This window comes from Panthera pardus, unplaced genomic scaffold, assembly GCF_024362965.1.
Source record: "Panthera pardus isolate Hobbes unplaced genomic scaffold, ASM2436296v1 HiC_scaffold_8, whole genome shotgun sequence".
Taxonomy (NCBI): domain Eukaryota; kingdom Metazoa; phylum Chordata; class Mammalia; order Carnivora; family Felidae; genus Panthera; species Panthera pardus.
Window position 1 is genome coordinate 24,413,589 of NW_026527013.1, and position 26,730 is coordinate 24,440,318.

Here is a 26,730-nt window from a genome sequence, read left to right on the forward strand (position 1 = left end):
GATGAACTCAAAAACAAGAGCCAAATTCTTTTGTTTCACCAGAAAAATAAGTTGCTCACAATAAGTTGACAAAGTAAGGAATGGAAAGTTTTTGATTAAAAAGGAATTTTTGTTGGAACACTTATAATGAGATTTGAGCTGCAGTAACAATATAAAATTGAAAGCAGAATTACACACAAAATGAGTACTGTAAAATATCATTATTTTAGTACAATGGAAAATAAGGTGTTTGTGGTTTTACTCTATAAATTCTGTGTTGTCTGCTCATATGTATTCCTTCTTGGCCGTCCTCTGAACAGCCATTCTGATTTCAGAGCCTCCTGCACCGACATTCATTTGTGGTAGGGGGAACCCACACAATCAACATCTTCTAGGCTCTACATTTTCCCTCCATTTTATTGGCTTTTCAGGACTGATTCAAGCCCACGCATCTCATTGGTGTTCAGTTACAGGGCAGACAGTGAATTTTCCTAATCCATTTAGTGTGCTGACAGAGCCATGTTCACAATTTATAGAATTTCCTTTTAGACATCTACCTATTTCACAGTTCATTAAGACTCAAACCGAACACCTGTATTTATGAAGTCAAAAGCAATTTTATACTAACAAGGTGTTAAATAAGGCATTCTCTGAAAGCCTGAACAACAGTAACAACAACAGAAGCAATAGACTCTTGACCTATGGAATGAAATCATGTCTATAGCTACCTGCATCATCCTTTAATAGGGCAGAAATTGGCGTGGAACTGCAGCCAACAATCTTAACATATTTTAATTCCTCCACCACAAGTCTCTCATGTCTCACCCTAAGAAAGCAAGAGTATGGGACTACCTTGCACATTTCACCTGGATATCTAAAATCTGCCAAATAGCAAAAAATCTTAGGAAGCACAATGTGGCCCCATTAAACAATGTCTTCACTAGATACAGGGACATTTTCAGCATTCTGGGGCCCACAAAGACTGACCCTGGCTCATTTTTATATAACCCCAAAGTTTTCACATCATTAATAAAGAGAGAATCAAAACAAAGCCTACAGACATTAGGGGAGAAAGTGTGTAGTTTGGCACTACCATCATAAATACCCTCAAAACGAAAAGGAAGAAAATAAAATGCACGTAGCAGAGGTGGTGACCCCTATAATGACTGTGGTTCCCAACAGCTTTTTTTCTACCGGTAATAAACCATTTTGCAGACCTCCCAATTGTGGCCACCATGATAGTTACCGCTTTGCAAGTTTATGTCTTTTTCTTGCAGTTAGGAGTGTTATCAATAAAAATTTCAAATGATGCCTTTCCCAGTCAAATTAAAACATTTTAAAATGTGGAGCCAACAACAGGATTAGAATGGAAAAATACAAGTGATACCAGGATTTTATTTTGTATATTTTTTTCACCAAATCCCTTAATTTATTAATTTTAAAGACATTCCTTGCAAGTCTTGAAAGTGAGACAATGCACCCTCACACAGCACTGGGGTAATTTGACTGTCTTAAAAGTTGGTTTTGTCATATGCTACTAACTTCTTAAAAAAACACTTCACTTTTAAATGCCATGACGATGATGTTCATTAAACAAAAGTCTACCTCAAAAAAGTCATTTCAAATATCCTTTGAAGCTTGGACTGAAGTGATTGAAAAGGACTTCACTGCTTGCCAGTCAACCATGGCAGGAGGGCAGAAGGAAAGTTGAAATTACTGGTTAAAAGTAAAGGAGCACTGCTTATAAATTCCACCTTATATATTGTGGCAAATATTATTTCCACCCACTTAAAAAAAACTCTTTTGCTTAAAATGTGTGAATTCAGAAGGATCAGTTCCTCAAGTAACTGGAATCATTTGCAAAGCCCTGTTTGAATGCATTTATCTCACAGTCCCTGGAGACCACAAAGCATTCCCAACTCCTAATCACAGTTAACCTGTATACACAAGAGTCTGAGACTCATCATGAAGTGGGGCAGAGGGCCCACCTCAATGCAGAAAACCAAGAAACAAGGAGTCATGCTTGTTATGTTCTTTTCTCCATGTATGAGCAACATATTCATTGTTAAAAGCTTGATTTTTATGATCCACCTTGAAAACTGACAGCCCAAGTCTGCTTTCTGGCTGTGTTATCAAACTGAAACATCTTTGGCTGAAAAAATGCCACCACAGGTTCAGAAAACACTTCCTGCTCTGCCAGTAGCACCTTGCTGAGGAAATGATCTCCCTGAAGAAATGATCAGCTCCACTTCTGTTAAAATGCATTTAATTTTTTACCTTGCAAATGTACAACATGTGTATCATAGACAATTTAAAGATCACCTGAGTCTCCAACACAAGGAGAAAACACAGGAAGATACCATTGTCCATTCTTTTATTTTTTTTAACAAAGTATGCATGCATAAGTATATGTATATACACATAATCATAAACATCTTTAAAGATATAAAACGTAAATACTATACAATAAATTCTTAGTATACTAGGATTCCAGACTTCATGAAAATGGTCCCCTCTCCACATACTGGGAAATATCCTTCATTATTATGGCCATAATGTAACTGTTATTATAGCCATAGTGATACTATGAGGATTTAAGTCACAGAGTTATTCATTCTTAACGCTTCATAGCCAATACAGGGTTCTACCTAGTAAGCACTGAACAGGAGTGAACTCACCTGTTAAGACATGATTCGAAAACTTACATGAACTTTGCCATGAAGATTAAATGAGACACTGTAGGTCAGCTCTTTGACATAAAAAAAAGCACTCAATCCACAGGGGCCCTTCTAGAAAGCACTAAATTTCTGTATAAGAGCTCAGGGTTTGCAGTCCAAGACCCTGTCTCTCACTATTGTGTGACGTTAAGCAAGTTACACATCCTCTCTGAAGCTCTATTTCCTCATCTTAAAAATGAGGTCAATAATACCAACCTCACAAGTTGTAAGTCAAGTTTAAAATAAGTACCACATGGGAGGAACATCTGGGTGGCTCAGTTGGTTGAGCATCTGACTCTTAATTTCAGCTCGGGTCATGATCTAGGGATTCTTAAATTCAAGCCCTGCATCGGGCTCCACACTGACTGTGCTGAGCCTACTTAGGATTCTTTTTCCCTCTCTCTGCCCCTTTCCCATGTTCCCTCTCTCTCTCTCCCTCTCTCAAAGTAAATAAACAAACTTTAAAAAAATAAAAATAAATAAAGTATCACATGGGGAACATTTAGCTATAGTTCCTAAAACTCAATCTAGTAGCCACAAGACACTCAACAGCCATTTGGGCAATGAAATTAAAGAAGTCCAACACCAAAGGTCATGAGATTATGGGTCCCACTTTGTCCAACACCTTGCACATGATGGATGCTCTATAAAATATTATCAAATGATGCTTCACTTAGTCAAGTCGAGGGAAGCATCTGTCTGAAGTACAGCAGACTGAAGCACTTCTAAGTAGATGCAGTAACTCATGAAATAATCAACCCAGCAGTGTTTGTAACCCCATAAATACCATTCCCTTTCTCAAGGAAAGTCAATTTGCTTGAGTGTGGACTCATAGAGGACCAGCTTTAATCAAAGCATAAAACCTTAACATTGTCCAATAATCACCTTAGCAACATTAGCCTTCAATTATATGAGATATAAATGGACCTTTCATACAGCTTACATACTTTAATCTTCAAAGATACTGAACATTTGTTTGTCTTCTTTCCTTCCTTTATTTATCTGCTTTTAAACAGTAGAAGGAAGATGAAGTCCAATTAAGATTTTGTGTGGAATTATCATCAACCAGTGACAATGAAATCACTGAGTGTTTATGGTAGTATAAATCAGTTCTCTATCATATATCCATATACCAAACAAAGTGTTGGCTGGATAAAAGCAAGAACCATATCCAGTCATTCAAAACTTATGTGTTGAATGAAAAAATGCACAGAATCTATAGGACAGGGAGAGATCTTTAATGTGAAATTCTTGGAAATGCTTCAGGGCATCTGTAAACTGCCTAAAATTATATACATGATTGCATGTGAATATAAACGTATATGTGCCAAGGTAAATTTTTCTGATGAGAGAGCCTATAGATTGCATGAAGTTCTCTTCTATACTGATTACATTTAAAAAAACAAACACAAAAATGTTATGGACTCTTCTATGGAGCTGCCACTAACCTAATCTGGATATATTGCCCCTTCCCTTGCCTTTGTGAACACAAAATCCCTACATACCTGTTAATAGGTTCTGAAGTGTCTACTTTTAAACAAGTAGAACTCTTCCCTGACCTATTTGGAACAGAAATGAGTACAAAAGCAAGCATTATATGCCACTGTCATATAACACATCTTCCAGAAAACATGCAAAAGAGTTGCCAGGCCTGGCAGTTTGGAAATCATGCCGGGCTGGGGAAAAGTGTTACCTGCCGGAAAACAGAAGGAAGTCTCTTAATTTGGGGATAGAACAAAATAGATGGCACTTTCATAGTACCTTCATTTCTCTGTATCACTCTAAGACATAAAAAAGTGACCCAATTAAAATATAAAAGTTGTGGCTTGGTAAATGCAACCACAAATTCAAAAGAGACCCACTGAGGCAGAACACAGAGAACGCATGATTAACGAAGTGAGATGGGAGGCAGCTGGGTGGCTCAGTTGGTTAAGCGTCCAACTTCAGTTCAGGTCATGATCTCCTGGTTCATGGGTTCGAGCCCCGCATTGGGCTCTGTGCTGATGGCTCAGAGCCTAGAGCCTGCTTCAGATTCTGTGTCCCCTTCTCTCTAGGCCCCTTCCCCACTCATACTCTGTCTCTGTCCTTCTCTCAAAAATAAATAAACATTAAAAAAAAAAAAAAAAAAAAGAAGTGAGGTAGGGTATTCCCCAAACATCCCTGACTTACAATAGTAATAATAATAACAGCAATGATGGTAATCAACACAATTTATAGCTAGAACCCTTTACTACAGTCAAAGCACTTTTCACATAAATGCATCATGCTGGCACAGTGACTGCCATTTCATAAATCAAGGCATAGAGGCTCAGACAAGTTATTAAATGGGGGGGGCGGGGTGCGAAGGCATGTCCACACATCTCCTGCTTCTAAATGCTCTGTTCTTCACACACTTTACTTCAGATCATAGAATAATAGCTAGGACTTTCTTCTCCTTAACTTATGAATATGTTGGTAAGTATCATTGAAATACAGAAAAATAAGGTGTTAAGAAAGCCAATTCACTATTATCTCTACTGCCATGGAATTAGTATGTTGGCAGATGGAGGTAAGTTGGTACATAGAAAACATCAAGGGAAGTAGCAAAACAAGAAACTTGGCTTTGGGGTCCTTTGAAGCTGGTTTAAAAAGGTAAAATGTTATATTACAAGCTATGTGGTATATATCTGTGTGCGTGTAATTATTATTCCATTGATTTATTGCACACATGTCAAAGAGTGTCTGGGCATTTATACAAGTTAAAACAAACCATCCCAGGAGCCAAGCCACATAGCCACAAACCCAGACAACTTGCCTCCCACCCTTCATTCTACTACCTCCTAAACGCAAATCCCCTGGTAGCAAAAGCCCCTCCTTGCAGAGATGAACCTTTAAGCCAGGGGCATCTGTCCTTTATATCATATTCTAAGAGTAGCCAACTGGCTAGTTGATGGCACAGATTTTCCAGATAAACCAGCAAGGCTCTTCCCATTCTAGAGACAGCCCTCTTCTGTTTTGGCAAGAGCTTTTAGGAATGACCCAGGAATCTAATTGGAAGGAACAATCACATATAACCTCCTCCAAGAATAAGCACCATATCTTTCATATGAGTGTAAACTCAGGTCTTTCATTGTAGGGTGTAATGAAACAGAACATATTTCATTCACTGAGTACTTGCCCACTAACTCACCACCAGTTAGGTAGGGAGACTTATTTCTGTCTGTTTCTCCAAGAAGCAGGAAAATCACTTTAATGTACTTTACCCTGTTGGCAAAAATCCTTTGCTTATGATCCAACAATTAGAGGTAATTTCAACCTAAATTGCTTCCCCTTAGAGATGGACATCATTAGGTAACTTTCTCCATTTCCATTTACAAAGATTTTAAAGGAAGAAAAAAGGCAAAAGAAATTTCCTTGGATGTTTCAGCTGATAAAATCATTAATCTCACACACCCAACTTCAAAGCAGGAAACCAGAAAATCTTCTTTGCACATTGAGAATAATTTTTTCTACTTCAAAGCACCATCTCTTTATTGGGTCATTTTAATTATTGAGCATGGGACAGAAGCTATCCTAATGTCACCACTGTCTTTTTCATGAAAAATGTATAGGTCTAATTTGGACTACATTAATTTGAGAGCAGTAAAATACTGAGGAGAGTATAAGAAAAGGGAAAGAGGCCAGAGGATATGGCACTCATCTGTGCAAGGTAGTGAGAGGGAGGTAGTGAGCCTTTCTGAGCTGACTTTTCTTTCTTTCCTGCTGAAAAGGAACCATCAAGAAGCCTGACTCCCTGTTTGAGTAATACCACAGCAGACTGCCTTGCTTCTCAAATTTCCTTCTACCTAATACACAGCAACAGAATTTTACACTAACTTTATTAGTAATGCTGGTATTTCCCCAACCCAACACAACTGTGTGTTGTGAATAACCACTGTGAAAACAAAACTGGACCCCCGTTCTACAACAGGGGTCAGCAAACAATCTGGCCCTGTTCAGAGTACAACTGCTAGAGAGAGGACCAGCCAGGCATTCCAACTCCCACTCAACCCTCTTCCTACAAAATCACAATGCCAGGGCTTGGGAAACTTCTCCTGTACAGGGCCAGAGAGTAAATATTTTCAGTTTTAAGGGCCAGATGGTCTCTGTCGCTATTAAATCATTCTGTTAATGCACAAAAGCAGCTAAAGACAACACGTAGATGACAGGGTGCAGCTATGTTCTAATAAAACTTTATTTACAAAGACAGGTATAAGGCAAGATTTGTCGCACAAGCCATAGTTTTTAACCCCTATTTAGACAAGTGCTAGATAGCAGAAATGTTCTATAGCTGTGCTTTCTCATTCACTAGTCAGTAGTCACATGTGACTATTAAATACTTGAAGTATGGCTAGTGTGCTATGGCTAGCTAATGTGCTAAGAAACTACATTTTAAATCTTACTGAATCTCAAATTTGAATGGCCACATGTGACTAGTGGCTACAGTATTAGCACAGTTCTAGATACTATTCACTGCAGCCTCCTCAAACGAGATACAAGCTGTCTTCCAATTTATGGCATAGTTCAAATGTTTGCCTTGCAAAATTAAGTATCCGTGCTTTCAAATTCACAATAAAACTATATAAAACTGAAAATGATTTTCTTAAATGTGAGATATCTACATCACTGAGGCCAAAATGATCATTTTGGTTTGCAGCAATCAAATAACTGCCTATTAGCCAATGTCAAGTGCATAGGGGCTGAGTCAGGTCCATGCCAAGGCCTATCCAATCTGGAAGTTGTTTCCTTTCACCTCTGGACATTCTGCTGCACCCTGACTGAGGGCACAGGCCTACTCCATGGCCATATTATTTCTAAGGAAAATCTAAACCTCCCCACAGACCCAAAAGCATATACGTACAAAAACACAGCTTAAAGAGTTCAAGAGAGAACATGTAACTCAATTAGATTGCCTTCTCCTACAGTAATCCACTTACCATACTGCCTCAACAGAAAACATCAGGGAGATTCATCGCATTCTTTGCTATTGCCCACATGCAATAATTTATTTTCTGGCAACTGTTTTATTTACATAGTAACTAGCTTGTGTTTTGCCTATCTTAGCAGGCCCAAAGATATAATCCAATGAGGAGAAGCAAGGAAATAGGACAGTAACTTATATTAGGCTTTCTTCTAAGTTTGAATAAGAAATAACAAACCAGCACTTCTTTCCAATTAGCAATAAGTGCACCTCGGAAAAACCTCATTGGCTTAGATACTGCCACTGCACAAAGCTTAAACCAACATTTCTTTCAAGAAACTCATACAAAAATCGACTTTCTTCAATGAGTAAAAGAATCTTGAAAAGTAAAGATACCCTTTAGGAAGTAAGAAACCCCTGGAATCATGGGTGCCAGGACAGGGAACCTATACAGACACACAGTAAGTAAGGCAGATGACATTCTGACTTTTTTATGATTTTCGATAAAACCATTCTAGATCCAATGATTTATTTGTGGTTCCCAAATCCAAAAAACTCTGAAAAAAATGAAAAAAAAAAAAAATTCCAGAGTGAAGCAAACTCTTTTGGTGGCACAATCAGACATGAACTGATAGTATGCTACTTACACAGTCTTAATTTACCTTACTTTAGTATGCGGAATTTTTTCTCTGCAGATATAGTCATGTGTTTGTTTACAAGGTGTTACTATATCCCCACTGGGAGTTTTATGCAATCTAGGATACATGCAATGGGTCTTACCTTTCTAAAATCCCCGGAATATCTGACATCCAAAACAAATCTGGCCTCAAAGGTTTGGATCTTCTAAAGAAAGCTGTCCAGGTAGGACGTTTTCTATCAACTCAACGTCTGGTGCCTGGCATCGTGAAACAGTGCCTTACCTCAGTCTGAAGGATGGCAGCCCTCTGTTCTTTGGCAGTAAGCGACTCTTTAAGCACTTCAATGTGTTGCTTGCAATCTGAATTTTGATTGCTAAGAGTTTCAAGCTTTGTTTGTAAGGCAAGAAGTTCTGACTCCTTCTTTGAAAGCTCCTGCTTCAGCTGATCAATCTGTGAAACAGCAACAAAATTGCAAGAAATTAGAAGCCACAGTTCCTATTCTTTACATTTGAGAACTACCGACGTCTCTTAATTTTCAATAGTCAGCGATCATTACTCCAACAAGGCAAGCCATGAGTTTGCTTAAAAATGGCCTTGGGGGGCATCTTGGTGGTTCAGTCGGTTTAGCATCCACCTTTAGCTCAGGTCATGATCTCACGGTTCATGAGTTTGAGCCCCACATCAGGCTCACTGCTGTCAGAGCAGAGCCCACTTGGGATCCTCTGTCCCCTTCTGTCTGCCCCTCCCCGGCATGAGCTTTCTCAAAAATAAATAAACATTAAAAAAAAAACCAAAAAGATGGCTTTGGAAGTTCTTACAAGTCTGGAGAGGCTCTGTAAAGATGGCGGAGAGTACAGAAAATAGAAAGGTAAGGTCAGCAGACTGTCTTCTACCATCAACCCCACTCAGAACAAAGCTTCACAGTGGAATGGCGGCTTCCTGAACAGACTTACCCATGAAATCACATATACTATTCACCATTATCCTCAGAAGGGTCAACAGATTGCTAATGAAGGTAATTAACCCAAGACATACCCTGGTCCTTCTCTGCCATTCCACAGTGGAAATGATCATTCAAGGGCATCATTTGACAAAAAAGAATTCTTACCCCCCTCCAAAAAAGTAAGCATTAAAGATTTTTTTGTTTATATTAAATACTGACAAGATACAAAATAACACAAAATGATGTAAAGTATAAGGAAAAATAATACAAGAAACATCCATCATTCAATTCAGCAAAAAGATCATTAGAATTACCTGTGTCCCAACCCATTTCTATCTCCTTCAGAAATAATTATCACCCTCAATTTTGTGTTTGTCATTTTCTTGCTTATCTTTTTACCATATATTTTTTTGCATTTCAACTTTATTTGTTCTGTGTATTTCTTTTTAGTACTTTGCTTTTTTCTACTCAATCTTACGTCCTGAAGATTAAATCATGTTATTGTACATGAAATTTGTTCATTTTCACTGAATTCCACTGTAAGACTTCACCACAATTCATTTGCCCATTCTGCTATTAATAGACATTTTGGTTTGTTTCCAGGTTTTTTTGTTAAAACAAAAAGTGCTATTCTGAACATTCTTATATATATTACCTGGTATATGTAGCAAAAATAATCTAGGAGTTAAATTGCTGGACTACATAGTGTGCACATCCTTAACTTCACTGGGGAACACCAAAATGTTTACCAAAGCTGTTATATTCACTTTCAGGGTCCCAAGCAGTGTGTAAGTGTGCCAGTCATGCCACATCTTCGCCGATGTCTTATGTCACCAGACATTTACATTTGTGCCAGCCTGACAGAGTTGTGGTAAATGATCTCCAAAGATGACTTGTCACTTGTCCACACACGCTGCTCCTCACAACTAGAGGTAGAGTCTGTTTACCCTACTCTTGAACCTGGGCTAAACTGTGGCTTACTTCAACAGCTAGATGCAGCCAAAGTGTCAGCATGCCTGTTCTGGCCCTTGTCTATAGGAGGACGGGCAGCTAGAAGCTGGCCACCATGTTAGAAGTCTAACTGCCCCCTGACCACCAAGCTGTGAAGAAGCCCATACCAGACACATGGACAGGCCAGGCAGAAAGACAGAGAGGCCTGGTAGAAATTGTGGCTCCTTCATCTTGTTCTTGGTCTTAAAGGGAAGAATTTCAATGTTTCATCATTAAGTTTGATGTTTGTTTTAGCTTTTTATAGGCGCTCTTAAGTTTCAGAAAGTTCCCTTTTATTACAACTTTGCCAAGAGTTGTTTTTTTTTAATCATTAAGGAATGTTTAATATTAATAAACATTTTATTCTGTATCTCATGATTTATCACACTTTTCACCTTTAATATGTTATTGTAATGAATTACACTAATGGATTTTTAAAATACTCAGCTCTCTTTGCACAACTATGAATAACTCCACTTAGTCATAATGTACTGTATTTTTTATATGTTACTGGATTCAGCTTGCTATTTTGTCAGGATCTTTCATCTATGTTTATGGATAAGACTGGTTTGTAATTTTCCCATTTTGTGCTGTCCTTGTCAGGTTTTAGTACCAATTTAGAGTGCTCCTTTTTTTAATGTGTTCTGAAATGGTTTGTGTAAAATTAAAATCTTCCCATTAGTGTTATTAGAAATCAACAGTAAAATCAGCTAAAGCTGGCATTTTCTTTCTCCAAAGACCATTACTTACTTCATCCATCATTAGTGGTTAAAGGAATATTCATGTTTCTAATTATTTGAATCAATTCTGATAACTTTTTTCTCCTAAGAATTTTTCATTTTATCTAAATACTCACCTTTACCTAGCAGGAAATTTTCATAAAATATCTTTTGATATCATAAGATATCTTTTGATATCTATGGCATCTATGACTGTCTTCGTCATCCTAATACTCTTTAGTTTTACTCTCTTTTTCTTGATGAGTCTCAGCAGAGGCATGTCATGTTAAATAATCTCTTCAAAGAGTCAATTTTGGCTGTGTTGGTCGTCTAACATTCTTATTTTCTTTTTTATAAATTTTTTTTAACATTTTATTTTATTTTTGAGACAGACAGAGCATGAACAGCGGAGGGTGAGGGAGGGAGACACAGAATCTGAAACAGGCTCCAGGCTCTGAGCTGTCAGCACAGAGTCCAATGCGGGGCGTGAACTCACGGACTGCAAGATCATGACCTGAGCCGAAGTCGGACGCTTAACTGACTGAGCCACCCAGGCGCCCCTAACATTCTTATTTTCTATTTCATTAATTTCTTCTTTTATTTTTTAATTATTTCTTCCCTACTACTTTTTTGGATTTATTCTATTTTCTTTTCATAATTTTCTAAGTTAGATACTTATCTAACTTTCACCTTTTTTTCTTTCCAAATACGTCTTAAGACTGTAAATTTCCCTGTCAGTATCATTTTAGCTTGATCCCACTAGTTTGATACATAATATTTTTTAAATTTTTTTTTAATGTTTATTTATTTTTGAGACAGAGAGAGACAGAGCATGAATGGGGGAGGGTCAGAGAGAGAGGGAGACACAGAATCTGAAACAGGCCCCGGGCTCTGAGCTGTCAGCACAGAGCCCGATGCAGGGCTCGAACTCACAGACTGTGAGATCATGACCCAAGCCGAAGTCGGACGCTCAACCGACTGAGCCACTCAGGCACCCCAAGTTTGATACATAATATTGATATTGTTGCTCAGTCCTAAATATTTTCTGATCTCCATATATATTATTCTTCAACTCACAAATAATTATGCTTCTTACTCAACAAATACATGGATGTTTCCTAGTTATCTTTGTGTTTTTTCTTGCTTGCTTTGCTTTGTGAATAGAGAACAAGGTCTCTAATACACTAATCGTTTGAAATTAGTGTATCTTGCTTTATGACAGAGTATGCGGTCATTTATCATAAATGTATTTTGTGCACTGTGTGCTAGAAAACAATATGTATCCAAAAATTGTTGAGTGCAAGTCTATAATCATTGGCTCAAAAATAGTTTCTTTGCCTTAAAGTCTGTAACACCTTTGTCACAGTTAATATTTGGCTAATGTGTCTTTTTTCATTTTCAATGTATCATTAACTTTATGTTGTAGATGTCTCTTGCAAATAGCATATATCCATATTCTTTTATCCTCTCTGATAAAATTAAATGGAGCATTTATTACCATTACAGACACATGTGATTTATTTCAACCATCTACCTTGTGCTTTCTAAACATATTGTCATTTCTATTTCTCTTCTTTTCGTTCTTGCCTTTTGAAAGATTTTTTTATCCTATTTTTTTTGCCTCTACTCATTTAAGACTTATACCTTTATTTATATTTATTTTATTTCACTTATTTCTAACCTTTAGGTTATTACCCTAGAAATTATAGCTTGCTTACATTTTTAACTTACCTAAGTCTAAAGTCAATCTATGCTTACTTTCTTTCAGAAAAATATAAGGATCTTGAGACACTTTCAGTTCAGCCACCATCCCCTTGACATACACGTTATTGCTGTCATGTATTTTAGTTCTTTCCTGTTTTGTTTTTAACTCATCATTACTTTTTTTTAAAAAAATTTTTATGTTTATTTATTTTTGAGAGAGAGAAGCAGCATGCAAGCAGGGGAGGGGCAGAGAGAGAGGGAGACACCGAATCTAAAGCAGGCTTCAGGCTCTGAGCTATCAGCACAGAGCCTGACACGGGCTAGAGCCCACAAACCACAAGATCATGACCTGAGCCAAAGTCGGATGCATAACCGACTGAGCCACCCAGACGCCCGTCATCATTACTTTCTTTATAGTCCATGTTTATTTAGATTTACCACATTTGTCACTATGTTTGTTCAATATTATTCCTTCATATCAGATGTTCTGTTAGAAATCTCCTTATACCTGAAACAAATCATTTAAATTTATTTTAGTGGGATTTTTTGGTGGCAAACTCCATTTTTTTGTCTAAAAATACCACATCATTCTTTTTTTAATATTGTTGCTGAGCATTAAAAGTAATTTTCTAGGTTAAGTGATATTTTTTTCTCTCAGCCATCTTCTGGCTAACAGAAGCTTTTAAGAAGTCAAGCTATCACTCCAAATTCAATCCTTTACAGGTAATGGGACTTTTCTCCATTAGCTGCTTTTTAAAATAGCTTTATTGAAATATAATTTATATGCCATACAATTCAACCACTTAAGTCACAGAGTTGATGGTATTTAGTATATTCACAGAATTGTGCAATCATCATCATAATGAAACTTTAGTGCATTTTCTTCATTCCAAAAAAGAAACCTCGTAACAATTAGAAGTCACTCTCCATATTCCCCACTCTCTACCCCCAGCCCTAAGCAACTAGTAATATACTTTCTGTTTCTATGAATTAGCCTATCCTGGGAATTTTACATAAATGGAATCTTGTAATATATGTACTTTGTGACTGTCTTCTCTCACATAGCATGACATTTCAAGGTTCATTCATATTGTAGTATGTACCTGTACTTCATTCTTTTTTATTGTTGAATAATACTACACTGAATGAATATGCCACATTTTGTCTATCCATTCACCAGTTGAGGGACACTCACATTGTTTCCATGTTCTGGCTACTATGGATAATGCTTCTAAGAACATTCATATGCAAGTCTGTGTGGACATATGTTTTTATTTCTCTTGTGTACATATATATAGGTGTGGAACTGCTAGGCCATATGATAACTGTATGTTTAGCATTCTGAGGAACTTCTAAACTGTTTTCCAAAATGACTGCACCATTTCACATCCCCACTACCAATATATGAAGGTTCTAATTTCTTCATACTCTCACCAAAACTTGTTAGTCTATCTTTTTACTTATAGCCATTCCAGTGGGTATGAAGTAATATGTCATCGTGGTTTTGATTTCTCTAATGACTAATGATATTAAGCATCTTTTCATATACTTATTAGCCATTCATATATCTACTTTGGACAAATGTTCTAACTGCTTTTTAATTTGTTTAATGTTTATTTAATTTTGAGAGAGAGAGACAGACAATGTGAGTGGGGAAGGGGAGAGAGAGAAACAAGGAGACACAGAATCCAAAGCAGGCTCCAGGCTCCAAGCTGTCAGCACAGAGCTCAACATGGGGCTCAAGCTCATGAACTGCAAGATTATGACCTGAGCTGATGTCGGACGCTCAACCGACTGAGCCACCCAGGCATCCCTCTAACGGCTTTTTAAAACATTTTCTTTGCCTCTGAGATTTTATGTAAATGGGCAGATTTCTTTTCCTCTTTGGGGTACTCAAAGAGTCCTGAATTTATGGACTTGTATCTATCATTAGTTTTGGAAAATTCTCAGCTTTCCACTCTTCAAATATGGCTTCTGTGTAGTGATTTTGTCCCTACTCCATCTCTCTTTTCCTCTAGAACTCTGATTAGACAGATGCCAAACCTGTTTATTCTGTCTTCTATGTATCTTAATTTATCTTTAATGTATTTCATCTTTTTATCTTTTATTTACTTTATACTACTCTGTTTTCTAGCTCATTAAATGTCTTTTCTGCTATGATCATTCCACAGTTGAACCTATTTATTAAACTTTCAAATTTCCATTTTTATATTTTCCTATTTCTAGACATTCTTTGGTTCTCTTTATTTTTTTATTTTTTTTAAATTTACATCCAAGTTAATTAGCATACAGTGCAACAATGATTTCAGTAGATTCCAGTGATTCATCCCCTATGTATAACACCCAACGTTCCTCCCAGCAAGTGTCTTCCTTAATGCCCCTTACCCATTTAGCCCACCCCCCCACCCACAACCCCTCCAACAATCCTCAGTTTGTTCTCCGTATTTAAGAGTCTCTTAGGTTTTGTCCCCCTCCTTGTTTTTGTATTATTTTTACTTCCCTTCCCTTATGTTCATCTTTTTGTATCTTAAAGTCCTCATATGAGTGAAGTCATATGGTATTTGTCTTTCTCCAATTTCACTTAGCATAATACCCTCTAGTTCCACCTACGTAGTTGCAAATGGCAAGATTTAACTGTTTCTGATTGCCGAGTAATACTCCATTGTGTGTGTACACACACACACACACACACACACACACACACACACCATATCTCCTTTATCCACTCATCTGTCGATGGACATTTGGGCTCTTTCCACAGTTTGGCTATTGTCAATAGTGCTCCTATAAACACTGGGGTGCATGTGCCCCTTCAAAAGAGCACACCTGTATCCCTTGTATAAATACCTAGTAGTGCAATTGCTGGGTCATAGGGTAGTTCTATTTTTAATTTTTTGAGGAACCTCCATACTGTTTTCCAGAGTGGCTGCACCAGTTTGCATTCCCACCAGCAGTGCAAAAGAGACCTCCTTTCTTCACATCCTTGCCAACATCTGTTGTTGCCTGAGTTGTTAATTTTAGCCATTCTGACTGGAGTGAGGTGGTATCTCATTGTGGTTTTAATTTGTATTTCCCTGATGATGACTGATGTTGAGCATTTTTTCATGTGTCTGTTAGCCATCTGGATGTCTTCTTTGGAAAAGTGTCTAGTCATGTCTTTTGCCCATTTCTTCACTGAATTATTTGTTTTTGGGGGTGTTGAGTTTGTTAAGTCCTTTATAAATTTGTGCTTGATATCTTTATAGTTTCTTTCCCCTTATTCATATTTTTAATCACCTCTGTTATTTGTTTAAACATATTAAACATGCTTATTTCATAGTGTTTGTCTTAAAACTCCCACTTCTGAAGTCCTTGCCTTCTGATTCTACTGTTTGTTCTTTCTACCAGCTATCAATTATGGTAGCTTTTTTTGTTTGTTTTCAAACTTGGTGATTTTTAAAAGATTTTTACTGTGTGCTCGTTTCTTGGACTCTTATCTGGAGAAAAACTTTGAGGTCTAAGTTGAACATGTGGGCCTTCAGAGCATTTGTCTCTGCCGATACCTGGGGCACTATCAACCAAGGACCCCTTTAAACTCTGTTCTCTACTTGAAGTTTTTGGATCACCTCACATTGTACGTTGGTGCAAGGGCTATCTGTGGTTATGGATTCTTAAAACTAGTTTTTTTTTTACCTTTCACTTTGCTCAAAGTTTTAAAATAGATTATTTTCCCTGGATTCTCCTAGTCTAGGTGGAAGAAACATACGGTGGGGAGGTTTTTAGTTTACCCTTGTACTAAGAGTGTGGCTGTCTGGGATCCCAGTTTAATGTGGTAGCGGAATTCCTACCGCTCTTCCTCTTGAACAGACCCAGGCTTCTGTCTTTTTACTTCAGTGCCCCATGACTGTGGAAATTAATGCTCAAGTTCACATATCTAGCAAATGCCAACAAGAAGATAGAACCAGTGCTCTATTATCACTCCAGCCCTCTGCTCTGGCTTAGTTTTGACCCTTGAGATTCTTCCTAACTTCACAGTTCATAAGTACATTTTTAAATTTATCTTTTGAAAATATATTTCATCCAGCATTTTTTTTTCTTTTCAGCAATTAAAACTTGCATAAACAAGAACCAAGCTACTGACAATAACTGTTAAGAATGAATGGAGTGGGGTATACAAAGAAATAAGACCCCTTACCTTTGTAATTGTTCAGGCTGTGCAATTCACTAGAAAGGTTGAGATGGAGTTTCATTTGCAGGATGAAATCAGACTAGATTAGCAGACAAATAGGTTTCATCTTGCTTGCCAAATTTAAAGATTTAGTAGTGACTGGCAGTCATGAGAAGGATTCTGACCATGCTTAAAGATTCACTGAGAGGGACTTGTGATTATCAATTTGCTCTGAGTATGTGTGAACAGATGGTGGCACTGACCAGATATATACATTACATGAAACACAGTTTTTTCTTTATAATTTAATGAATCCTGAGTCTGTTATCATTTTTACCTGCAATAAAAGTAAGTTCCATTTCTCTCTCATGCGCTGTCTCCCATATAATAAGAGCTGAGTATAAATAAAAAGAGGGAAAATCTAAACTAGGATTAACTAAAATTACAAAAGAAATTAAATATGTTGTGATCAGCAAGATCAGCATTCTTTTCTCTTTTTTTAATGTTTATTTATTTATTTTTAAGAGAAAGCACAAGCAGGGGAGGGGGAAGGGGGGAGAGAGAGAGACAGAATTTGAAGTAGGCTCCAGGCTCTGAGCTGTCAGCAGAGAGCCTGACACAGGGCTTGAACCCACAAACTGTGAGATCATGACCCGAGCCAAAATTGGACGCTTAACTGACTGGGCCACCCAGGTGCCCCCATATCAGCATACTTCCCATGAGGTATGTTCTAAATCACAGGCAGTTGCAGCTGATAGCACAGTATCTAGTTGATTCCACATATTAAACTGATTCATCTTAAAATAAAGCTAAAAAACACTTTGAACTTTAAATACCTAAGCAAAGATGATGTTTATAGTATTAAAAAATGATTTGGGCTAACTTCTACAAGTATCAGAGTAGAAATCTAGTGTAAGAATGGGGTACTGAGAGAGAAATTTAAATGAAATTAACTTGATCAACAGAATGGCATTTAATAGGAAGGAAGAACATGACAGGTTCTACATACACCTACTTTATTCAATAAAAATAGATTGATAATGACAAAACTATTTCAGTCTATAAATATTAAATAGACATTTGCTTTAAATAGCTTTCAGACTATCACTGCCATGAGGTAAATTTTAAATAAATATTTAATGCAGACAATAACAGAAGAGGGCTTTTCTAAGGGGAATATAGTTACAGGGTAGAAAATCATATTCTTCCATAAAAAATATGCCTTGTGCTTCTTTTATAGCCATAAACTCAATAAAAATGGAAAGTGATGCAATCAAACATACATGGGAACTGAGGCTGGGGAAGATCTGTCTCTGTGATGGCAAGAAGAAAAGCCAATCGGAATTACATCACATGCTTTATATGAAGTCCATGTGGACATCAGGAACACTTCATCTCGTCTGAAAGTTCTTCCACCACTTACGTCTGTGACACAACCAACACCCTGAAAACATTCCCTTGCCAAGGAAAACAGCTTCTTTTTCACTGCAGATACAGCTCTCATGTCTAGAAAGTGATATGCTTATTATCATGCCGTTTGGGTTATGAGGTTTGTAATCCTTCGGAGGTTAATAAGAAAATGTGTTACAAATTCAGAATAAAAGAAGAGATCTAAGACAGCAGAGTGGTGTCTTTGGCAAACTCTGAAAACAGAGGGAGTGACTAATACAGAAGTACTGAGATCAGTAGATGAAAAATGTAAAAATGTGTTACACTGGAAACAAAGCCTCAAATAGAACAGGGGATACCATCATTCTTTCCTTGCCAGAAAAACAATTATTTACATGGTAAATTCCATTCTTAAAGGTTTAACAGTGCTCCTGAAGGTAACTCATGCTTTCCATTGCCTCTAGATTCTGTTCTCACAGTCTGAGTCCTCTAAGTTTTGGAGCTAAGAGTAGAAATTGGAGTTCCTAGAAACTGGAGGCCCAGGAGGCCTCCCAGAGTCTCAGTTCTCAGGGAAAACAGGCATATGCCAAAGGCCTTGCAAGATGCAGGGATTTCCATCCTGGCCAACTATGTCTGATATTCATGCCTTTGCACAAGTTGAGATTCTAAACTCTATTTTACATTTTTGCAATTCACCTTCTACCTTTGCAAACATGTTGTGTCATGTTTTTTTTTTTTATGATATCATATTTATAAAAGCAATTAGGGTCTTCAATGCTACTTAACTTAATCACAAAGTTTTCAAGAGGCTCTACCAGTCCCAGTCATCTGTTCAGGATCAAATGGAGGTAAAATGCAGTAAAGCTTTACTTATTTTAATAATTAATGCAAGCAGCACTCCTTTATATACCACAACATTGTCTCCATATCAGATTTTCACTGAAACATTTAAAACTATCTATTCTAACATACTTTTATATTTAAAAATAAGTTTATATACAAGAATTATTATTAGCTGCCTTTATTACCTACTTAGAACAAATAATTACATATTGAGATGGAGACTGATTTGAGGTCATGCCCTGTTAATGAAAAGCAATCAAATGCTGAGTCAATTTTATCACCAATGGGTCATAAAAACAATTTTCAGCTAAAATGTCCCCCCTAAAAACCAAATGAGAACATAAATATGTGTTTATCCAATTTTAGGATTTTTTTTCATAATCAGGTTGAATTTTTGTATCTTATTTTTTTTAATTTTTTAAAAGGTTTATTTATATTTGAGAGAGAGAGAGAGAGAGAAAGAAACAGTACGCAAGCAGGGGAGGGGCAGAGAGAGACAGAGACAGAGTCTGAAACAGGCTCCAGGCTCTCAGCTGTCAGCACAGAGCCTGATGCCAGGCTGGAACCCGTGAACCATGAGATCATAACCTAAGCTGAGGTCGGACGCTTAATTGACAGAGCCACTCAGGTGCCCATTATTTTTTTTATTTAAAAGTATCAAACTTCCAAATAATCATAATAGAACTCATTTTAGATTTCTATTAAAGAAATACTCAGATTGAAAAGCACTTCCAAGCCCACTGCCTTTGCAAACAGTAATCACTCCTAAGGAGCCTCTCCAAAACACCAGGTAAGAAGTTCCCTGGGGTACTTTTAAAAAGCTTTCCAGGTGCGCCTGAGTGGCTCAGTCATTTGAGCATCCAACTTCGGCTCAGGTCATGATCTCACTGGCTCATGAGTTCGAGCCCTGCATTGGGCCTGTGTTGACATCTCAGAGCTTGGAGCCTGCTTTGGATTCTGTGTCTCCCTCTCTCTCTGCCCCTTCCCGCTTGTGCTCTCTCTGTCTCTCAAAAATAAATAAACATTACAAAAAAAATTTTTTTTTAATCCAAAGTAAAAAGCTTTCTATATATTCACTGCAAACAGCAAGAAGACATAACAATATTTAGCTGCAATTTCAGATTTGGTTCCCAGAGTTCCACTCCCCTCCTTATGCAGCATTTCATAAGAATTTCTGAAATGTTCTACCAAGACTCTGAGTCTTTGTAAACCATTAAAACAACGGTTTCTAAAGTTAACTATCCCTGCCTCAAATCCAGCATTTTTTGCTAGTTGGGATCCAAAGTCACTTTCTGATTTCCATTTCTATCACTGCCTCACTAAACCCAATGAGTTTCAAAACTACATTTCCGTTTCCGAAGTTTCAGAGCCTCTAGGTGTTTGCAATTTAAATCTAACATTTTTTCCCCTTTTGGAAAATCTGCCATTTCACATAGACATGAGCTCTTCCCACTTCCTCCCCTGTGTGGAGTTGGGGTAGGATGGTATTTTTACTTATCCTTCTAAGTTTGCTCAGTCACTGATTTCAGTTTGCATTCTTCACCAGACCTGTCATTGCTGTTTTGACAATCTGGTTATTTAGACAAACAAACAAAACAAACAAACAAACAAACAACACTAACTAAGCCTAAATAACTTTCATTACTCCAGCCAGAAGTGAACTCTCCTCCCACCCAATCTTTGGGGTAGTTTTTCCAGTACATTTCTTACTTTCCCAACTAAGTGGTCAGTATTGGCTTTGAAGTGAGTAATATTTTGAATATGCACTACTTTTAGAGCCCCTCAGTAGCTAGCTCAGTGCCATGTGCTAAAACCAAGGCTTAGTAAGTCTTTGAGGAACACAGAGATCCAAAATCCATCACTGAAAGTTTTATCCATGCAACTCTGCATAAATGAAAGAGTTCAAGAGACTAATGTTGACATTAAACAATTGTTCTATCAATGTGCATACATAATCATTGCAAGAATTAGCTCTTCAGATATCTGTAATGATGTTGACAAGCAACATATTCATATAAATTCTGTAGAAAAGTTATCCCAATAGGCCACAATGGACCATAAACTATGCTAGTCATCCAATTTTAAAGGGTATCAATCCATGCCTCTAAAATTTAACAAGTTCCATGACAAATGATTTACCCAACTGGAATCAGTTCACACAGACTCTGGGATCCCACAAAACACAAAACACAAAGCACTCAGGACTAAATTCTTAGCAATTTAGTAATTATAAATACTTCCTCAATAATAATGGGCATAATTATTAATTACATTTTTGAGCCAGGCATTTTAATTACATTATTTCATTTAAACCTCTACGTCTCCCTCTTAAGGATTATGGTATTGCCCCATTTTATACAAGAAGAAAGTGGTTGCATGACATAACTCACTCCTCAAGGCCATTCAACTAGAAAAGGCAGGCTAGAGATCTGCCAGAGTCCACTGTAGGTGTCAGCCTGCACTCTTTCCCCCTTACTCCATTTCTCTACTCAAACATCCTTCTGACCTAACCACTTTTGGAAGAACTCTAAAAAGTAATCAGACATTAAAAGTTAAAACCAACTCAAGGACTGATAGTCTCTCAGACACCTGTGGGCTAATAAGGTAAAGAGTTGCTTGCTGAAGACCATATGCATATATGGTTATTCACCTGGACAAATTTCATGGCATTTTTAGTTGTAGAAGTGGCTTGAACTATCTTCCACTGTTGAATGACAGGATGAGACGAAAGGGTTAAGTCAAAACAGTAATTTTCCCAGACATTATGAGTTCACTCGTATCTTCATAGTTTCATTGCAAGAGTGAATGGTCATCATTTGGTCAACAGGCTACCCTACCACTATGCTTGCTGCACCCCAGCTCAACTCTCTGAGAGGGAAGGACTACAAAAAGAAACTAGAAGGGAGAGTTGAACAGGGAAGCCCATTCTCCATTTTGTGGAACTCCTTGAAAGGAAAAGGTTACATTCAAACCCACTAGACACTCTCCTCAGATCTCCCTCAATTCCTTGATCCAAAGTTTTAATCATAATCTCAACGTCAACTTATAAGTGGAAAGTTGGCAGAAGTAAGGAAAATTTTTGTTTTTTCCCTGGAGAAACGCACATACATACACACAGAGACATATGTGGTGAAGTAGATGCTGGATATTACTATTTCCTCTCTATAATTTGCAAATTCTCTGCAATAAATATGCATGTATTTCACAATGATAAAAATCATACTATCATTTAAACATTTTTTTTTCTCTCCACTTCCACTGCTTCCTCACAGAAGTCTGCATGACTCTTAACTCTGCTGCATTTTATAAGGCAACAAACAAAAATAAAACTTAGAACAATCAATAACAGGGGTGCTTAAGAACACATGGTAAAAAAAAAGAATTTTTAAAAATTGGTGTGGTTATTATTTCCAGAAGCAAAATGGTTTAAATTCAGGGATAAATAAAAGCATCTGAAACTCTCAAAAGATCTATTTGGGGCAATTCATAAATTAATAATTATGCATAGGTAAAAGTAATAGCTGTTCAGTTCATGTGCAGCCCAAAGTTTAATTTTGAAAAATAACAAGCCAAATTCCTTAAAACTGGGAATACCAATATAAATCAATGGAATGGGTTACTATAATTATACTTTATAAATATTCTATAGCAACAGATATCAACAATATAAAACTGGGAATACCAATATAAATTAATGGAATGGGTTACTATAATTATACTTTATAAATATTCTATAGCAACAGATATCAACAATATAGTAACACTATCAACAACAATGACCATCATTTACTGAATGTTTTCTAGAGATCAATCAAGGGACTAAGTGCTTTAAATGCATAATCTCTTGGAATTGTGAAAGCAATCAATGATGCAGGTCTCTGCTTTTTTCCATTCCTATTTCATGGATGAAGAAACTGAGGCTTAAAGAAGCTGAATAATTTAAGCGAATTTAAACATTAGGATGCAAAATCAGTTCTGCCTTAAACACTATGCTAAAACCAAAATGTCTTTATACCATTGAAGTGAGTTAAATTGGCTTCCAAGATCAACACCTTCTGAGACAGTCACCTTCTTAGGGATGGGTCAAAATTTGGCAATGACAGAAACTTTGCAAAAATAGCAAACTTATGAAAACTCAGGAAATTTGGAAGACAGGGGACTATTCAAAATAAATGTTAATTCCCAAGACATCAAAGTTACTCATTAGAAAATCTTGAACACCTTAATTAGTAGAAATCTGAACGAAAATGTTCCCCGATTTCCTTTTGGAATCTACACTTCTGAACTAACAATCTTCTGCCTTCTTCATTATTGTCCACGTATTTCATGATATCACATAAAACCAGTTATGTGGGTATTTGGGGAAGTATGTATGTAAATCATAACTTTCCAGTCACATTAAGAGTATAAAAGTTTGTAACATTGGGCCATACCTTGGTTTTCATGAACTTGGAGTGACTTTTGTAAACCTCTATTTGTTTGATCTCTTCTTCACGGTCCTCAGTGTTCAGCACACCATTGGCTTTTAGCATCTGGATCTCATCCTCCAGATCCCTTATGTTTCGCTCTAATGAAGCAATTTTTGTGTCCTATTGTTAAAAGAGAGAGACAGAGTGAGAAAGAGAGAGAAAATTGTTTTTTCAGTATTATCAAAACAGAATTTCAGAAAGTAATTTTGGGAGTAATACATTAACTATGGTATAGACATAGCCCTGAATTCAGAACAATTTATGTTTTTCACTTCTGAGGATTGTTTGTGAGATTATTCTTTTAGCACCCAATAAAGATCATATGTCAATACAATATGGAGAGTTGCCTAGATAGGTTTGTCTAATATCTGGGAATCAGATTACCAAAGCAACAAGGATAAAAGCAATCTAACGTGTTAATACACACACACACACACACACACACACACAACACGCACACACACACACACAGACACACACACACACTATTTAAGTGGACTAATTTGTAATTTCAGATGTAGTTTACCAGCATATAATTTCTAGTCTACTTGTAAACATAAAAATGGTTTGTTCATGCATTCATTCTATAGCTGGATTTATAAGGCATGATTGGAATTGACTCTGACAGAGAAGAAAATTAAAATCTACTAATGAGAAGGATTCTCATCTAGAATACAGACATCAGTGCAATTAAATAACTAAATCCTGATATACTAAATATTGAAAATTTATAGCAACCAAAATATCACAATGTCATGATTTATTTGGCAAGCAGCTCCCTGAGTGACAAAAACATTGCTACCTTGAAGGTCATCTCTAACCTACTGACTTTTGGAGTTAAAAAACTAGAAACATTACACTCAAATGTGGGATTGAGAAAAAAAACCCAACCATATGGAATTTTTTTAAGGAAATGACAGACCCTATACACAAGATAGAGCATAGTAAGAAATGAGGCATTAGAAAGAGAAGAGAGGGCTCTTAAAGGGGAAAAACCCTTCCCCAACCTCAGGTATTAATCTCCAATCAGTTTTGGGAAGGAATCATGTTGAAAGTTTGACTGTAGGTTTCCTATCTACTTTTATTGTACAGACCCAAGGAGCTGCTATTACATTTGTATTTGAATGTTAATGAAAAACAAACTACGATCTAATTTTTTTTTATCAATTCATTTTCAAGAATCTAAAAGACTAAAGAGTTCCAAAAATAAAGACAATGAGTGGCCTATTCTATTTATAACTAACTCATATGAAAAACTTTGCAACAAATACATCTGTCCTGATTTTGTGGCTATTTTCTACCTTAATTTCCTCTATTGTATGGCCTATGGCATGTCTCAGGGAGCAATATAATAATCATTACATTGTCATCATCATTAAATAGAGGAAAATGAGGAGAAACAAATACTTATTGAGTCCCACTGTGTGCAAACATCCAAGTGCTCTAAATGCCGAAGACATTTTTATCAATTCTCAGAAAAACCTCAAGAAGATGAAATAAAAAGACTCTGAAATTTGCAAGATTATTATGGAATGTTATATCCTATAGCATTTCGTTCTCCTTTTGAAAATAATATTGTTATTTTTTCCAGTTATAAAAGTAATACACCTTAAATTCCTAGAAAATGAAGAAAATCCCCTCTAATCTTACCATCAAGAGATAACCATCACTAATGTTTTATGTACTGCTGCCAGGATTTTTCTATTTTTAGATGCAATTTCCAGAAATCTTGTATGCTGCCAGTTTGAGTGAAGTGAGTGTCAAGGACTAAATGTCTACGTGCCTCCAAAATTCCTATGTTGAAGCTCTAACCCCTAATGTGCTGGAGATGTGATGGTATTTGGAGATGAGGCCTTTGGGAGGTGATCAGTGTTACACGAGGTCATGAGGATGAGGCCCTTGTCAGAAGAGACACTAAAGAGCTTGTTCTCTCTCTCTCTCTGCCCTGTGAGGGCACAGCAAGAAGGTGGCCATCTGTGAGCCAGGAAGAGACCCCTCACCAGAACCGAACCTTGTTGGCATCCTGATCTGGGACATCCAGCCTCCAGAACTGGGAGAAAATACATTTCTGTTTTTTAAGTCCCCCAGAAGTGGTATTTTCTCATAGCAGCCCAAGGTGATGAATGTAGGGAGGCATCTTTAGTGACTCTTTTGAGTTCTGAGCTATGAGAGCTCTGCAGATAAAAAGAGAAGCAATAATAAAAAGGCTACCAGGGGCACCTGGATGGCTCAGTCAGTTGAGCATTCAACTTCAGCTCAGGTCATGATCTCACAGTTTGTGAATTCAAGCCCCACATCAGGCGCACTGCTGTTAGCACAGAGTCCACTTCGGATCCTCTGTCCCTGCCTCCTCTCTGCCCCTTCCCCGCTCACACTCCTTCTCTCTCACTCTCAATCTCTCTCTCTGTCTCTCAAAAATAAATAAACGTAAAAAAAAGGCTGCGGATACTTTCAATAATAGCCAAATTATGGAAAGAGCCTAAATGTCTATCAACTGATGAATGGATAAAGAAGATGTGGTTTATATATACAATGGAATATTACTTGGCAATGAGAAAGAATGAAATCCTGCCATTTGTAGCAACGTGGATGGAAATGGAGGGTATTATGCTAAGTGAAATAAATCAGTCAGAGTAACACAGATATCATATGTTGTCACTCATATGTGGAACTTGAGAGACTTAACAAAAGACCATGGTCGGAGGGGAAATAGTTACAAACAGAGAGGGAAGGTGGCAAACTATAAGAGACTCTTAAATACAGAGAACAAACTGAGGGTTGATGGGGGTTGCAGGGGAGAGGGGAAAATGGGTGATGGGCATTGAGGAGGGCACTTATTGGGATGAGCCCAATAAGTGTATGTAAGTGATGTATGTAAGTGATGTAAGTGATGAATCACAGGAATCTACCCAAAAAGCAAGAGCACACTGTAAACACTGTATGCTAGCCACTTAATAATAAATTATATTTTTAAATGATAATAAATAAATAATAAATAAAGGGTCTACTGGAAAAAAATAATTAAAAAATTAAAAAAGGAAACACTTATTGAACACATTGTATAGGCAAAGTACTATTCTGGGATATATTTATATATAAAAATATATAAAAGTACATAAAATATTATATATGCATACATATCAGATATATGAAAATAATTTGGATTTTATGCATATGTAAATACATATTTATATAAAAATAAATAATTTGGATAATAAAAAATAAAAATTAAAAATTAAAAAAGGCTGCAGAG

At 36.8% G+C, this 26,730-nt stretch overlaps 1 protein-coding gene across 16 annotated transcripts in view; it reads right to left on the minus strand.

Moving 5' to 3' along the window:
• The window catches only part of ERC2 (ELKS/RAB6-interacting/CAST family member 2), a 926,312-nt gene that overhangs the window by 590,824 nt on the left and 308,758 nt on the right, over positions 1-26,730 (minus strand). For all 16 annotated transcript variants that reach the window (XR_008420534.1, XR_008420536.1, XR_008420537.1 and 13 more), the window contains 2 exons: positions 23,442-23,597; positions 8,556-8,723 (listed from right to left, as the gene is read on the minus strand). Coding sequence is in view for 12 of the 16 variants with exons in the window: in XM_053898033.1 (XP_053754008.1) it covers positions 8,556-8,723; positions 23,442-23,597 (324 nt within the window). In the remaining 4 variants the exon portion in view is untranslated. The remainder of the gene's footprint in view (positions 1-8,555; positions 8,724-23,441; positions 23,598-26,730) is intronic.